General features: G+C 45.8%; 1 protein-coding gene across 1 annotated transcript in view; it reads left to right on the forward strand.

Moving 5' to 3' along the window:
• Positions 1–17423, forward strand: part of TMCO3 (transmembrane and coiled-coil domains 3) — a 57209-nt gene that overhangs the window by 28682 nt on the left and 11104 nt on the right. The window contains exons 8-9 of the mRNA XM_007960998.3: positions 122–239; positions 12869–13064. Coding sequence (XP_007959189.2) covers positions 122–239; positions 12869–13064 — 314 coding nt within the window. The remainder of the gene's footprint in view (positions 1–121; positions 240–12868; positions 13065–17423) is intronic.

Raw genomic sequence — 17423 nt, forward strand, 5'->3', positions numbered from 1 at the left:
AAGAAAAAGTAAAGTGCCAAAATAATTTGAGTTATTTCGGAAGTGTGTACAATGGTGACATTTTGACTTCGGATACTTTTGAGTTGCTGTAGACCTGTCTTCAATGCCTTTCCCCACACAGGCGACATTGACTACAGCACCGTGCTCCTCGGCATGCTGGTGACGCAGGACGTGCAGCTTGGGCTCTTCATGGCCGTCATGCCGACTCTCATACAGGCGGGCGCCAGTGCATCTTCTAGGTAAATGCTTTGTGTACACAGTTTGTTTTTCTAGTTTAAAATCACTTGTGCATAAAAATACTAGTTAATACCTTTTCCAAAGAGATGTTCTGAGCTCAGATGGCTCAGGCTTCCGTGCACAGACCCTGGAGCGACACTGCCTTGCTCATGCCCTGGCTGTCTGTGCTTAGCAGCTCCTCACCACGGGCAGGTGACTCATCCTCACTGTTCCTCAGTCCTGTCTTCCATCAAGTAGGGGTAGCAGTAGTGCCCACCGATAGAGTAGTCAGGAGGAATGAATGAGTTCAGATATAAACATGCTTAGAACAATGCCCAGAACATAGTAAGTGATGTGGAGGGCGGGGGGTGTCTGTATGCATGTGTATGTGTGCATGGGGAGGGAGTATCTGTGTGTGTGTGTGTGTGTGTGTGTAGGGTATATCTGTGCGCTTACATGGTATGTGTGTGCATGTATTCATGTATTTCTGCATGTATGTGTGGTGTGCCTGTGTGGTGGGGGGCATGTGTCTGCATGTGTGGTGTGTGTGTGTGTTCTGTGGTATGTCTAGGGGGGTATCCACGTGTGCGTATGTGGGGTATATCTGTGTGTTTGCATGTGTCTGTGTGCATGTGTGTCTGCATGCATGTGTGGTGTGTGTGTGTGAGAGATCTATCATTGTGTGGTTGTCATTGTCACTGTCATCATCACCACTTCCCCGGTCCTTCTTTTCATTCTCCCAGTATCGTTTTGCCAAACATAAACTGCACCTGCTTGGGTTCGTATGGAGAGAGAAGCCAAATGGGAAGAATTAATTTATCCAGAAAGTTGTAGGTTTTGCCGCATATACAAATACATTCCAAGAATATCAGCCAGAAAATAAGGACAGTTGCAAAGTCTAGGGTGCCCTATGAAGCTTCAAGTGGGATGGGACTGTAAGCTTGAGTTTGTTTTAGGCCAATATACTATACTTTATGTATGTAAATATTGTGCTTTAGATCTAATCTCTTTATTACACTTCTTACAGCAATGAGTACTGATCAAAAATTAGGAGACTTTTTTGAAACTTCTTTTGGAACCTGACTGAAGTGCTAGGACCCGTCTCATGTACTTTATTTCTTCCTTTCCAACCTGCATGCTTTTGGGTTTCTTCCTGCATTATTGCACTGGCTGGAATGTCCAGTACTTTGTTGAAAAAGATTGTGTAAGAGGACATCTTTGCCTTGCTCTTGACCTCAGGGGGAAGTGTTCAGTCTCTCACCATTAGGTGTGATGTTAGCTGTAGGTTTATTGTAGACACTCTTTGTCAAGCTAAGGAAATTCCCATCTATTCCTAGTTCGCTGAGAGTTTTTATGATTAATGCGTGGTGGATTCTGCCAGTTGCTTTTTCTAAACCAATTGATATGATTATGTAATTTTTCTTTTTTTGCTGCTTTTTTTTTTTTTTTTTGAGATGGAGTCTAGCTCTGTCGCTTAGGCTGGAGTACAGTGTCATGATCTCGGCTCACTGAAACCTGCACCTCCTGGGTTCAAGCAATTCTCCTGCCTCAGCCTCCCTAGCAGCTGGGACTACAGGCGTGCGCCACCATGCCCAGCTAATTTTCATATTTTTAGTAGAGACGGGGTTTCACTATATTGGCCAGGCTGGTCTTGAACTCCTGACGTTGTGATCTGCTCGCCTTGGCCTCCCAGAGTGGTGGGATTACAGGCATGAGCCACTGCGCCCAGCCTTCTTTTTTAGCTAGGTGACATGATGGATAACATTGATTTTTGAAAGTTGAACCAGCCTTGCATACCTGGGATAATTCCCAGTTGGTCTAGGTATATAATTATTTTTATACATTGCTGCCTTCAATTTGCTAATTTATTGAGGATTTTGGGGTCTAAGTTCATGAGAGAGATTGGTGTGTAGTTTTCTCTCTCTTTTTTTTTTTTTTTTTTTTTGATACTCTGGATTTTGGTAATAAGAGTCATACTAGGTTCACAAAATGTTTTGGGAAGTGTTCCTTTCTTTTTATTTTCTGGAAAACATTGTATAAAATTGATGTCAGTTCTTCCTTAATATTTGGTAGAATTCTGCAGTAAAACCCTCTGGGTCATGAGATTTCCTTTTGGGGAGTTTTCTTACCAATTTATTTTGCTTAATAGTCCCAGTAGATATTCAGAATATCTACTTCATATTGCTGAGTTGTGGTAGCTTAGCTTTTTGAGGAGTCATTCCATTCTGTCTCAGTTGTCAGATTTCTATGTGTAGAGTTTTTGTGTCGTATTCCTTTACCATTCTTTTCATGTCCACAGAGTCTGTGGTGATATCCCCCGTTTCATTGCTTATGTTGATAACTTGCATCTTCTTTGTCTAGGGATTTGGCAATTGTATTAATCTTTCCAAAGAATTGGTTCCTCATTTTACTGATTTTCTTTATTTCGTTGTTTTCAGTTTCATTAGTTTTACCCTCACCTTCCTTCCTTCTCGCTTTGGGTTTATTTTACTTTTTTTCTAGGTTCTTATGGTATTAACTTAGATTATTGATTTTAAACTGCTCATCTTTTCTACTGTAAAAATTTATAGCATTTAGTGCTATAAATTTCCCTCTCAGCACTGTTTTAGCTGCATCGCATATTTTGATATGTTGTATTTTTATTTTCATTTTGTTCAGTGAGTTTTAAAATTTTCCTTTGATACTTCTTTGACTCAGGGATTGTTTAGAAGTGTTGCTTAATTTCCAAACATCTGGAGATTTTCCTGATGTCTTTCTGTTACTGATTTGTAGTTTGATTCCACTGTGGCCTGAGAATATTTTGTATGATTTCAGTTCTTTTACATTTGTTGAGGTTTGTTTTATGGCCAGTGACAACTGTCTGTGGTAAATGCTCCAAAGTCACTTGGGAGGAAAAAAAAGTATATTCTGTTATTGTTGAGTGGAGTTTTGTAAATATATGTCAGTTAATTGCACTATTCCGTGTTCTTGCTGTAGTTGTATCAGCTGTGGAGGGAGATGGTGTTGAAGTCCCCCGTTATAGTTGGGTATTTGTCTGTTTCTCCTTTGAGTTCTGTCAGCTTTTGCTCTATGTATTTTGGGGCTCTTTTGTTTGGTACATACACATTTAGGATCATTTTGTCTTCCTGGTGAATTGATCTTGTTATCGTTATGTAATATTTCTTTTTTTTGTTGTTTTTTGAGACATAGTCTCGCTCTGTTGCCCAGGCTGGAATGCAGTGGCGTGACCTTGGCTCTCCGCCTCCTGGGTTCTAGTGATTCTCATGCCTCAGCCTCCTGAGTAGTGGAATTACAGGCATGTGCCACCACACCTGGCTAATTTTTGTATTTTTTAGTAGAGACAAGGTTTTGCCATGTTGGCCAGGCTAGTCTCGAAGTCCTGGCCTCAAGTGATCTTCCTGCCTCGGCCTCCCAAAGTGCTGGGATTACAGGTGTGAGCCACTGTGCCTGGCCATATTTCTTTTGTTGCTAGTAATTTTCCTTGCCTTGTAATTCACTTTATCTGATATTAATGTAATATTAATTTTTTTTTTGGTCAATGTCTGCAGTGGTGTGTCCTTTTCATACTTTTCCTTTCAACCTACTTATGCTCTTGTACTGAAGGGAGTTTCTTGTAGAGAACATATTGTTGGATGATTTTTAGTCCACTCAGCCAGTCTCTGTATTTTAATTGGTCTGTTTAGACCATTTATAGATCAGGTAAATATTGATATGTTGCAACTTAAGTCTGCGTTTTATTTGTTTTTTGTCTCTTGTCATTCTTTTTCTTTGACATCTCTATGGGTTGCCTGCATGTTTTCGGGGATTCCATTTAGACTCATTTACAATGTTTTGAGTGCATTGCTGTGTGTGGTTTTCTTGGTTGCTCTGGGTATTACAGTGGACACATGTAACTGATCGCCGTTTGCCGGAATCCACATTTTACCACTTCATGTGAAATGTAGAAGCCTTATTTCCACTTAGCTGCCTCCCCTGCCCACATGGTAAATAGTCACGCACTACATGATGACGTTTTGGTCAGTGACGGGCCACCTGTACAGCAGTGGTCCTGTGGGATTCTATGGACCTGAATGATTCCTGCTGCCTAGTGACGTTGTGGCCATGGTGATGTCGCAGGGCAGTGTAATGCCCCCGTGCTTGTGGTGATGCTGGCATGAATAAACCTGCTGCACTGCCAATCATATGAAAGTCTCATACACCCAATTAGGTATGCAATGGAATACTTGATAACGATAATAAATCACTGTTACTGGTTTATGTATTTTCTATACTCTTTTTATCATTAACTTAGAGTGTACTCCTTCTACTTATAAAAAAAAAGGTTAACTGTCAAACAGCCTCAGGCAGGTTCTTCAGGAACTATTCTAGAACAAGCCATTGTCATCATTGGAGACAACAGCTCTGTGCCTGTTATTCCCCTGAAGACCTTGCAGTGGGAAAGATGTGGATGTGGACGACAGCAACACTGATGGTCCCGACCCTGGGTGGGTTTAGGCTAATGTGTGTTTGTGTCTTAGTTTTTAACAAAAAAGTTTAAAAAGTTAAAAAAACTTACAATAGAAAAAAACTTATAGAATAAGATAAAAAGAAAGAAAATATTTTTGTATAGCCGTACAGTGTTTCCGTGTTGTGTCATTACAAGGGTCAAAAAGTTTTTAAAAGCCTTAAAATTTATAAAGTTAAAAAGTTACAGTAAGTTAAGGTTAATGCTGAAGAAAGAAAAATATTTTTAATAAAGTCAGTGTCGTTGGCCAGGTGTGGTGGCTCACACCTGTAATCCTAGCCTTTGGGAGGCCAAGGCAGGAGGATTGCTTGAGCTTAGGAGTTCAAGACCAGCCTGGGCAACATAGAAAGACCTCGTCTGTACCCAAAAAAAAAAAAAAAAAAAATAGCCAGGCATGGTGGCGCACACCAGTAGTCCCAGCTACTCTGGGGGCTAAGGCTGTAGGATTGCTTGAGCCTGGGAGATAAAGTCTGCAGTGAGCTGTGGTCATACCGCTGCGCACCAGCCTGGACAGCAGAGTGAGACACTGTCTCAGATTGGTGTAGCCCGAGTGGACAGTGTCTGTGGCGTCTGCAGTGGTGCACAGGGCCGAGGCTTTCACATTCACTCACCCTCACTCCCTGACTCAGAGCAACTTCCAGTCCTGCAAGCGACCTATGTGCGTGTGCCATTTTTGTCTTTTATGCTGTACTTTCAGTGTATATTTTCTGTGTTTAGATATGCAGATGCTTCTCATTGTGTTACAGTTGGCTGCAGTCACATGCTGTGCAGGTGTGTGGCCCAGGAGCAGGAGGCTGTGCCAGGTGGCCTGGGTGGGTCTGGGTTTGTGTGAGTGCACTCTGGGATGTTTGCACAACCATGAAATTGCCTCATGGTGCTTCTCAGAATGTGTCCCCATTGTGAAGTGACACCTGACTGTATAATTGTTGTCTTTTCTCTACTTTCATTGAACACCACATCAGACGGTGGTGTGATTTCTGCTGCAGACATCAAATACGGTTTTGAAAACTCAGGAGGAAAAGGATAATCTATTCTTCTCACACCTATTTTTGATGTTGTTTTCCTTCTGATGTTCCAAGCTATCTTCTGTAATCATTTCCTCTCTGTGTGGAGAACTTTCTTCGGTCATTCTTTCATAGTTAATCTGCTGGCCACAAATTCTCTAAGTGTTTCTTCATCTGGGAATGGCCTTTGTCCCCGCGTCACTCCGAGGGCATCTCGCGGGATGTGGATTTCCAGGTGGTGTCTCCCCTCGTCCCGTGCCTGGAAAGCGCGTGTCCCTGCTCCCGGCTTCTGTGTTCCAGCTGTGAAACCTGCTGCCATTTAGGCTTGTGCTCCTCTCGAAGGAATGAGGGGTTTGTCTCTGGCAGCTTTCAAGGTTTTTTCTCTGTCTTTAGTTTTCAGAAATTGTACTACTGTGCATCCCAGAGCCGACTTCTCTGGGTTTGTTCTGTTTGGATTCACTCGGCTTCACGTATCTGTGGGTTTATGTCTTTTGGCTAACAGGAAGTTTTCAGCCATTATTTCCTCACACCCTTTTTCAATCCACTTGCTGTCTCCTTCTGCAATTGCAGAAACTTAGAAATCTGCTCTTTTGTTAGGGGCCTGCGGGTCCCTGAGGCCTTGCCCGTCCTCAGTCCGTTTCTCTGTGTTCAGGCAGATGAATTCTGTCTGTCTTCGGGGTCACTGATTCTGCCCTCTCTCATCTCTACTCTGCCGCTTAGCCCATCCCCAGAGATTTTTATTATGACTGTATTGTTTTAGTTGTATAATTTCCACTTGCTTCTTTTATGTAGCCTGTATTTCTTTGCTGAGGTTTTCTATTTTTTATTTGTTTACAGAGAGTGTTTGTGGCTTTTTGAAGCGTTTTAATCATGGCTGCTTTAGCACCCTCGTCAGATAACTCCAGCATCCATTCGTCTCGATGTGAAGTCTGGTGCTTGTCTTTTCTCCTTCAAGTTGTGATTTTCCCGATTCTTAATATGATGAGCGACTTTTCGTTGTATCCTGGGTGGTTCGTGTGTTTATTAGGAGGCTTTAAATCAGTGGCTCCCCTGTGGAGGGTGGTGTGAGGCCTGGCCAGGGGGTTCTGCTTCCTGCCAGGCCCCCAGCCCCACCCCTGCCCGAATGGCTGACAAGGGCTTCCTCATGGCAGACAGTGGGGTGGAAAAATTTTTTAGTATTTGCCTTTTGCCAGATCTTACGTTAAGTCTTCCCTGCTGTCGGTAGCTCAGCCAGGCAGGCAGGAAAGTAGAAGGAATGAATGGCTTTTTACGTGGGTTTTCCAGAGGTTCAGCCCAGGCTAGAGCCCCAGCTTGGCTGTGCTCTGGCCATGCAAGCCTTGGCAGCTTTCTGTAAATTGGGGAGGACATGGGAACAGTGCCTGCCTGGTGGACCATGGGAAGATTGAAAGAGACAACCAGGCAGGGCGCTCAGTGCAGCTGCTGGTGGAAGCAGTGGTTAAAGTTCACTCACTAAGAGGGTCCTTATGATTGCCGTTTTCCTTTGATCCACATGTCTTTAAATATCGGAAAAATAACACTTTTAGTCCCAACCCCCAAATCGGAATCAGTTCTTATTCCTTCTGGCTACAGTCTTCAACATAAGTGAAGGACAGTTTGGACAACAGAAAGAAGAGTTGTCATGCTGGTGGGAGGTGACTTGACTTCTATTTAAGAGGTGAGCGTTTTTCATGCACAGCCATTCTCAGCGGAGGGCGGACTCTCCATACTAAACAGGCAGAGCCCTGGCAGAGACTGCAGGGCACTTGTAACACTCAAACACCATGTTGATCTCACTGCCACTTTGTTTCCAGTTACACACAGGTCTAAAACGTTGGCATAGATATCGTCTTAATCAGAAAACTTTTAAAGCTTTTTTTTTTAAAATTTTTCCAATTCAGAAAATTAATGCAGTACAGGTATTGATCCCACTGAAATTGTTCTAATTCAGTCATGACGCTTCATGTTTACAAAGAGTTAATGACTTGGAAAAGTACTCTGTTATACTGTTAAACTTAAGAAACAGAATTAGGCTAGGCACGGTGGCTCACGCCTGTAATCCCAGCACTTTGAGAGGCCAAGGGGGCGCGGATCATGAGGTCAAGAGATTGAGATCACCCTAACTAACACGGTGAAACCCCATCTCCACTAAAAATACAAAAAACTAGCTGGGCATGGTGGCACGTGCCTGTATTCCCCGCTACTCGGGAGGCTGAGGCAGGAGAATCACTTGAACCCAGGAGGCAGAGGTTGCAGTGAGCCGAGATCACGCCACTGCACTCCAGCCTGGGCGACAGAGCAAGACTCCATCTCAAAAAAAAAAAAAAAAAGAAAGAAAGAAAAGAAACAGAATCAGAATTATCGACCACAGTCCTCATGATGCTAACACAGAGCTCCCGTCTGACCCAGCTGTTCACTTCTTGGTATTTATCCACAAGAAAGAAAAACACACATCCACATAAAGACTGGTTCACGGTGGTGATGGGGGTACAACAGTGTGAATCCACGTGATACCACAGAGTTACGCACTCAGAAATGGTTAACTTGGTACATTTTATGGTATGAGAATTTCACCACAATGAAAAACTTGTACATGAATGTTCAAGCAGCATTATTCGTATAGTTAAAAAGTATTAAGAACTCAAATGTCAGTTCGATAACAGGTGGATATAAAAAACATACTATATCCAAACAAAGGAATATTATTCAGCCATAACATAGAATGAACATTTGTAGGGTCCAGCCTCACAGGGTCAGTGGGCTTTTCTCCCCGTGTGCAGAGACGAGAGATTATAGAAATAAAGACACAAGACAGAGAAAAGAGAAGACGCGGAGACCGGTAGTGGCCCCGAATGCCTGGCTGCGCTGTTATTTATTGGATACAAAGCAAAAGGGGCAGCGTAAGGAGTGTGAGCCATCTCCAGTGATTGACAAGGTCGTGTGAGTCACGTGTCCATTGGACAAGGGACCCTTCCCTGTTTGGCCACCGAGGCGGAGAGACAGAGAGAGAGAGGACACAGCCTACGCCAGTATTTCTTCATATCAGAGGTTTTTAGTACTTTCACTAACTTTGCTACTGCCATCTAGAAGGCAGAGCCAGGTGTACAGGATGGAACGTGAAGGTGGACCAGGAGTGTGACCACTGAAGCACAGCATCTCAGGGAGACGGTTAGGCCTCCGGATAACTGCGGGTGGGCCTGACAACCACGAGAGGTGGAGGAGCAGAGTCTTCTCTGAACTCCTCCAGGGAAAGGGGGACTCCCTTTCCCGGTCTGCTGAGTAGAGGGTGTTTTTCCTTGACACTGACGCTACCTCTAGACCACGGTCCACTTGGCAATGGGCGTCTTCCCCGACGCTGGCATTACCGCTAGACCAGGGAGCCCTCTGGTGGCCCTGCCCGGGCATAACAGAAGGCTCACACTCCTGTCTTCTGGTCGCTTCTCACTATGTCCCCTCAGCCCCTATCTCTACATGGCCTGGTTTTTCCTTGGTTATGATTGTAGAGTGAGGATTATTATAATATTAGAATAAAGAGTAATTGCTACAAACTAATGATTAATGACATTCATATATAATTCTATGATCTATATCTAGTATAACTATTCTTATTTTATATGTTTTATTACACTGGAACAGCTCGTGCCCTCGGTCTCTTGCCTCGGCACCTGGGTGGCTTGCCACCCAGAAACATCGATTCATCCTGTAGCACAGATGAACCTTGAAAACACGATGCTTGTGAAAGAACTGGACAAAAAGGCCACACTCTGTGGGATTCCATTCATACCAACGTCCAAACTAGGCCAGTCCGTGCAGAGAGAATGAATTACTGGTTGCCAGAGGCTGGGGAGGTTGGGGGAGACGGGGAGCCAGTGCTAATGGGTACAGGGTTTCTTTTTGGGGTGATGAAAGTATTCTAACATGGATTGTGGTAATAGTTGTGTAACTTTGTGAATATGCTGGAAACCATTGAATTGAATACTTTTAAATGGGTAAGTTGTATGGTCAGTGAATTATATATCATAACTGTTAAAAATATATATGATATTGGCTGGGCGCGGTGGCTCACGCCTGTAATCCCAGCACTTTGGGAGGCTGAGACAGGTGGATCATGAGGTCAGGAGATCGAGACCATCCTGGCCAGCATAGTGAAACCCCATCTCTACTAAAAACACAAAAAAATTAGCCGGGCGTGGTGGCAGGCGCCTGTAGTCCCAGCTACTTGGGAGGCTGAGGAAGGAGAATGGCATGAGCCCAGGAGGCGGAGCTTGCAGTGAGCTGAGATCCGGCCACTGTACTCCAGAGCCTGGGTGACAGAGCGAGACTCCGTCTCAAGAAATATCTATATATATATATATTTTATATTATTTTAATTAGACATAGAAGAACACGAATAGACTAGAAATATATATACATATGTTTTATATATATATAAAACAAGGTGTTAATGATTTTCTACTAGTAGACTAGTAGATTTGTAGTAAGTTTTTTCTACTATATATACTTTTGTGTAATTTGGGAAAACCTCCCTTTCAATTTTAATAACCAGGGAAAATTTATATTTAAAATATCAAAGAAAGAAAATTAGTTGCAACGTAATAAACTCTGCTTTCTTATTAGGCTTTATTCAGAATTAACCTTGATCATTCCTAGAGGAAAGAACTCTTTCCCTCATAATATTTCACAGGTAATTCGACGTGAGTAAAGCAGGAAACACCCACCCTCACACCAAAGAAGGGTGATGGCACTGCCCACCCATCAGACTGGGCACCATTAGAAGCTGGGTGGGGCCCAGGTTGGGAAGTGGGGTGCCTTGGGTGTCATTGTTGGGATGGGAATTAGAGCAACCTCCTGGCAGCCCACCAGACAGCACCTGTCACAGTGGGAGGTGCCTGGCTCCCTTAGTGAGCACTCACTGCCACCATCAATAGACCCACAGGCCCCTTGGCCACCGCAGTGCACAAGAACCAGGATGGCCGTGGAGTCCGTGTGAGAACCGGGACAGCCCTTGCATCTGGCTGAGCAAATTCTGGTGCACCCTGTGAGGGAGCCCTTCCTCACCTGTCAGCGGATCAGACGTGCTGATGGGAAGCTTGTCCAAACACGCTGAGAGGAAGCAGCCAGAACAGTCATGGACACGGTGCGCCCCATACGTGCAGATCAAGAGCAGCACACACATGTGGACCTGCAGGTGGCATGGCGGTGAGCTGGAATCCTGAGAAACTTGTGACGGTGATCGTCTTTCAAAGAGGTCAGAGTTGAGTGCACTGTGGCTTCTGATTGGCGTCTTTCTGAGCCCTCATCACTGCATTTCATGGACACTGTGGGAGTCTTCGGGGAATGAGACCTAAATCCAAACCCTGGGGACGGTGGCTGTGGAGAGCTTGTGCGGCTGTTAGGGGCTTGGCCCTTGAGCCAGACACCTGGGTCGTCCCCAGCTCTGCTCTGGGCGTGTGGCCTGGAGCAGATCACCTGGTCTCTGCCCTGTTCTCATCTGTGACGTGGCAGTGGGGGTCGGACATTTCTCAGCGGGCTGCCGTAACAGGTGGCACACAGTGCTCTAGGGGCCCAGGATGCAAGGGTGAGCTCAGCAGAGGACGTTCCCCATGTGGGGAGCTGCTCTTGTGTTTCGGAGAGAGAACGAGTGAATGATGAACAAATGAGTGGTAGACAAGACGTCTGCAGCAGGGAACCGCCCTGCGAATGATTCAGACGGGGCAGTGAGCTGGTGAGCAGCAGTGAGCTCCAGACTGGCGCAGGCTCTGCCTTGGAGACGGGGCTGGAATTTGAGGAACGCAGCTGAGCCTGTGGAGAGAAGAGTCTAGGGTAGGGACCTCCCAGGCAGCGGGCTCTGCGGCTTGTCTGAGTGGGCTGCTCGGTGGCCTGGGGCAGTGGAAGGGCATGGCAGGGCAGAGAAGCTTGGGTTCCATCCCAGCGTCCGGGAGCTGATGGAGGATCCTGATGAGCTGTCTGGGCCTCTGTGTGGAGAGCAGATGGGTCAGGAGGAGGCCACTGGAGCTGCAGGGGAAGGGGTGGCGGTCCAGACAGGGACCACGGTGCTGGCTGGGCCCAGGGCCAGATGTGGGCCCGGCAGTGTGGTGAAGCTGTCAGGAGTGCAGCAGGCCTGGCCTGCTTGGCTGTGAGTCCGTCTCCGTTCCTGCCAGGGCTGCAGAAAGGGGCCTCCTTCCGAGTTGCAGACGTGGGCCCCCGCAGCGGGCTCTGAAGGACGCTGCCTCCCTTCTGAAGTCGCAGACGTGGGCCCTGCAGCAGGCTCTGAAGGACGCTGCCTCCCTCCTTCCGAGTTGCAGACATGAGCCCCGCAGCGGGCTCTGAAGGACGCTGCCTCACATTTGCTTCTGTGGCTGCTGTTGATCCCTTCATTCCATCCCTCTGCTTCAAGCCCAGTTCTGCTCTGATTCCCCCAAGGAATCGTGGCAGTTTGAGATTTGCGTTTCCGGCACTTCTGCTTTCAGCCAGGCTGCAGAGGCTGACAGCCTTGGGAATCATAGGTTTCTCCACCGAGGAAACTTTCACCAGAATTGTGGCCTGAGTGGTGGAAGGCTAAGGTTAAATACAGGTATATTTGTAAAGACCTCAGATAGTGGAAGTCCGTGGGCTGAGATGGTGATCTATTCTGATATCTGGGTAGTATATTATAAACAGAACATAGCAAAGAATTACTTTCTACAGACACAGACTTCAGTGGCTGTATCAGGAGTGCCTTGATGATGGTCGCTAGAGTTCATCATCTCCATCATCTCCATCAGGAGACTGCAGTGGGGGCACAGAGAGCAACCACTGCCTGACGGAGACTTTCACGTGCGGCTGAGGCCTGACGAGGAATTTTATCATCAGGCATCAGCTGAGATAGGAATGCCGTCAGTCGAGAATTTTCACATCCTAGAATACGTATTCACCCCAAAGTATTGACTGCAAACCAATCCAGCTTCTACCTTTGGCTCAACATAACTTAATTTCTGAGATGAGTATGATTCATAGGGTGTTTTTGTATTTGGAAATAAAGATGTGTGTGATTCAGGTAATTTATTTTGTAGCATGTTAAAGAAAAAAAGTGAAAGTTATTTCATTGAGTTTTAGAGAACTATGTTTTGGAAGTGAAATCACATGTCGCTTCTTTTTTCTTTCCTAGCATTGTCATGGAAGTTCTGCGAATCCTGGTTTTGATTGGTCAGATTCTTTTTTCGCTAGCGGCGGTTTTTCTTTTATGTCTTGTTATAAAGAAGTATCTTATTGGGCCCTATTATCGGAAGCTGCACGTGGAAAGCAAGGGGAACAAAGAAATCCTGATCTTGGGAATATCTGCCTTTATCTTCTTAATGTTAACGGTAATTCTCAAACTATGTGTTATTTATGAAATCTGATATCTCTTTCACTGAAATCTTGTGATCCATTCTTTACCTTTTCATTTTAATAATGGTTAAAATATTTGAAACATTTACTAGTATTTTTTATTTTATACACACTTTCTTATACTACCCATCAATATGTAATACAATGAGCTAAACCCGTTTAACTGGCTTGACTCATACTCTGAAGCACTTTGCTAAAATACTGTTTGTGAGTATTACATTAAATCTGTGGGCCGGGTGTAGTGACTGACACCTGTAATCCTAGCATTTGGGGAAGCCAAGGCAGGAGAATGGCTTGAGCACAGAAGTTTGAGAACAGCCAGGACAACATAGTGAGAACCCCTCCTCTACAAAAAATAGAAAAATTAGCCGGGCATGGTTGTGCTCACTTACAGTACCAGCTGCTGGAGAGACTGAGCTGGGAGGATGGCTTGAGCCCAGGAGGTCAAGGCTGCAGGGAGCTATGATCGCACCACTGCCCTCCAGCCTGGGTGACAGAGCAAGACCCCATATCAAAACAAAAAAACTGTGATCATAAAAAGCGCCATAAACACTAATATCAAACCATGTTACTCTGTCTTAAATTTTCAAATAGCTTTCAACCTGAAATATAAAGTTAAGTTTGGAAAAGCAGTTTTTAACTCTATGTTGCTCACATGCTAATTAACTGTATGACTTATGCCATGTGGAAGGTTAAATAAATAAAGTTCATTTTGGAAAGTGGACTTCTCCTTACTGAGACGACAGTCTTTACATGAGAGTGGCAGGAAAGGCTCCTGGACCCCCATAGAGAGCCTCAGTGGTCCTGACAGCGCGCCTGGGCACCGTCACCGTTCAGCCCAGCAGGTGCACTTCCTGCTGTTTATCCCACAGAAACAAAGCCGTGTTCACACAGTCGTAGCCTGTACACAGGTGTTTATAGCAGCTTTATTCATATTAGCCATAAACAGTCCAAAGGTACTTCAGTGGGTAAATAAATGTTCAACAAACTGAGCTATGTCCACACCACAGAACGCCACTCAGCAGTAAAACCACCAGCACACACCTCCTGAGAACTGTGCAGAGTGGGCAGGCAGCCCCCAAAGGCTGTATACTGTGTGGTTCTTTTTGTGTCACATTTATGAGGTGAGAAGATTACGAAATTGAGGAAAGGCTCGTTGTTCCCAGGAACTGAGGAAGAGTGGTCTGGGGAGGGGCTGGGGATGGCATTCGTTGTCTTCGCTGTATCCGTATCAGCACCTGAGTGGGGTCTTGTGCTGTACTTTGGCAAGATGTTACCATTGGGGAAACTAAGGGTAATGAGGACTTTGTATTATTTCTTAAAACTGCAGGTTAGTATATAATTATCTCAAAATAAAAAGTTTCCGGCCGGCCGCAGTGGCTCACACCTATAATCTCAGCACTTTGGGAGGCTGAGGCAGGCAGATCATGAGGTCAGGAGTTTTAAGACCAGCCTGGCCAACATGGTGAAACCCCATCTCTACTAAAAATACAAAAATTAGCTGGGCGTGGTGGCACACGCCTGTAATCCCAGCTACTCAGGAGGCTGAAGCAGGAGAATTGCTTGAACCCAGGAGGCAGAGGTTGCAGTGAACTGAGATCACACCACTGCACTCCAGCCTGGGCAACAGAGCAACAAGACTCCGTCTCAGGGGGGAAAAAAAAAAAAAAAACGGTTTCCACCGGGCACAGTAGCTCACGCCTGTAATCTCAGCACTTTGGGGGGGCCGAGGTGGGTAGATCTTCTGAGGTCAGGAGTTCGAGATCAGCTTGGCCAACATGGTGAAACCCTGTCTCTACTAAGAATACAAAAATTACCTGGGAGTGTTGGCACATGCCTGCAGTCCCAGATACTTGGGAGGCTGAGGCAAGAGAATCACTTGAACCCAGGAGGCAGAGGCAGAGGTGATAGAGCAAGACTCTGTCTCAAAAAAAAAAAAAAAAGTTTCCATTTAAAAAAAGTAAATTAACAAAAATTGTTTCTTATATATAATTTAATTACCTGCTACTATTTTGTAAACTTGGGAGAAAATTATGATTTGCTTCTGGCTGTAGTGATTTTAACTATTTCAAGAGTGTGACTTATTTAAGTTTTTACATTGCTTTATCCATTCCAGAGTATTTTTCTCTTTGAAAATAACTCCCAGTGAAATTGTCTTATCTGGACAACTTCGGTGTTGCCCTCCCAGTGGCTTCTTCCGTTATAGTGACTCTCTCCCCGGCTCTCGGGTTTTCTCGCCCACTGGGCAGCACTCACCTTGCACCTGCTGCCAGTCGCTTGGGGTGCTGGGCCTTCTGCGTGTCTGCACCAGATGCCACAATGGTTTCCTTCCACCGTTCAGTCTTAGATTCGTTTCCATTTAGAGCGGTTACGAATAGAGCCGCTGTCCATTCTCGTGTGTTTGGAAGGTGCTGACTGCTGATGAGCCTCCTGCGGTGCCTGTGGAGGTGGGTTGCAGGGATCACAGTAAACAGGAGCTCAGCCTTAGTCATGACGTGGGTTTCCCCAGTGGCCATGCCAGTGCCAGCCTGTCTTGCCACTGTGCCATGAGCATGCCGTGCCCCACAGCCTCTCTGCACTTGCTGCGGGTGTGGAGCTTCTCAGGGCTCTGACGGGGGCTCCAGCGTCCACTTCCCAATGACTAGTCCCTCGAGCCTTTTCAGAAGCTCAGTGGCATCTGGGTGTTGTCCCGGTGGTTCCTGTTAAAGCCTCCAGGACGCTCTTCTGTAGGGTGAGGATTTTCTTCTCATTTGTAGGAATTATTTTTTATATGTCGGCAGATTTTTTTGTCCTTTTTAAAAATTTATTTGCTGAGATGAAATTCACGTAAAATTTGCCATTTTAATCATTTGAAAGTTAGTATTCAAAATGCTTTGCCACCATCACCACTATCCAATTATATCCACCTCCCCAAAGGAGTCCCCATCGCTCTCAGTTCTCCCCCCACCTCCTCGTGGCCACGGAGCCACTTCCCGGCCCTGAGGGCCGCTGCTCCGGCCATGTCACATGGGGGCCTCTGTGTCTGGCTTCCATTTAGCGTCACACCCTCCAGGCCTGGCTGCGCCGCCGTGCGCACCAGCACTTCACCCCTTTTTATGGCTGAAAAACATTCCACGCCAGCATGTCAGGTTTGTGTTTGCAAATGTCTCGCAGTTTGTGACTTGCCCTTTCACTTTCTTAATGGTATCTTTTGATGAACAGAAGTTCTTAATTTCAGCGCCATCCAGTGATGAATTGTTTTCTTCGTGGCTGTCTTCTGTGTCTGTGTGAAAGATCCGCCTGCCCCTGGGTTGTGAAGATGCTCTTTACTATTGTCAGTGAGCGTTCTGTTGTGCTTTTCGCATTAGCTCTGCAGTCCACTCAGAGGTGAGCTTCCGTTGTGTTGGAAGTGAGGGAGTGGATGAGGATTCCTTCATTCACGTGCATTTCTGAATGCCCTGCGTTGAAAAGACCTCTTGACCCCCTTCTATAGTGTCACTCTGTCAAAAACCAAGTAGCCGCATTTGTGCGTGCATGTGCATGTGTGTGTGCTTTGTGCATGACGTGTGCCTGTGTGCATGCATGTATGCGCTTTGTGTACGGTGTGTACATGTATGCTTTGTGGTGTGTGTACGTGGTCTGCGTGTGTGTGCTTTGTGGCATGTCTACGTGTGTGGTATGCTTTATGTGATTGTGTATGTGGGCACGCATGCATGTGCCTTATGTGTGGCATGTGTACATGTGTATGCGTTTGTGTGTGCATGCATGTGTGTACTTTGGTGTGGCATGTGTACGTGCATGAGTGTGTACTTTATGTGGCGTGTGGTGTGTGTATGTGTGTGTGCTTTGTGCATGACGTGTGCCTGTGTGCATGCATGTATGTGCTTTGTGTATGGTGTGTACATGTATGCTTTGTAGTGTGTGTACGTGGTCTGCGTGTGTGTGCTTTGTGGCATGTCTGCATGTGTGGTATGCTTTTTTTTTTTTTTTTTTTTGAGACGGAGTCTCGCTCTGTCGCCCAGGCTGGAGTGCAGTGGCCAGATCTCGGCTCACTGCAAGCTCCGCCTCCCGGGTTTACGCCATTCTCCTGCCTCAGCCTCCCGAGTAGCTGGGACTACAGACGCTCGCCACCTCGCCCGGCTATTTTTTTGTATTTTTTACTAGAGACGAGGTTTCACCGGGTTAGCCAGGATGGTCTTGATCTCCTGACCTCGTGATCCGCCCGTCTCGGCCTCCCAAAGCGCTGGGATTACAGGCTTGAGCCACCGCGCCTGGCCAGTATGCTTTATGTGATTGTGTATGTGGGCATGCATGCATGTGCCTTATGTGTGGCATGTGTACATGTGTATGCGTTT

Source organism: Chlorocebus sabaeus, chromosome 3 (genome assembly GCF_047675955.1).
Source record: "Chlorocebus sabaeus isolate Y175 chromosome 3, mChlSab1.0.hap1, whole genome shotgun sequence".
NCBI lineage: Eukaryota > Metazoa > Chordata > Mammalia > Primates > Cercopithecidae > Chlorocebus > Chlorocebus sabaeus.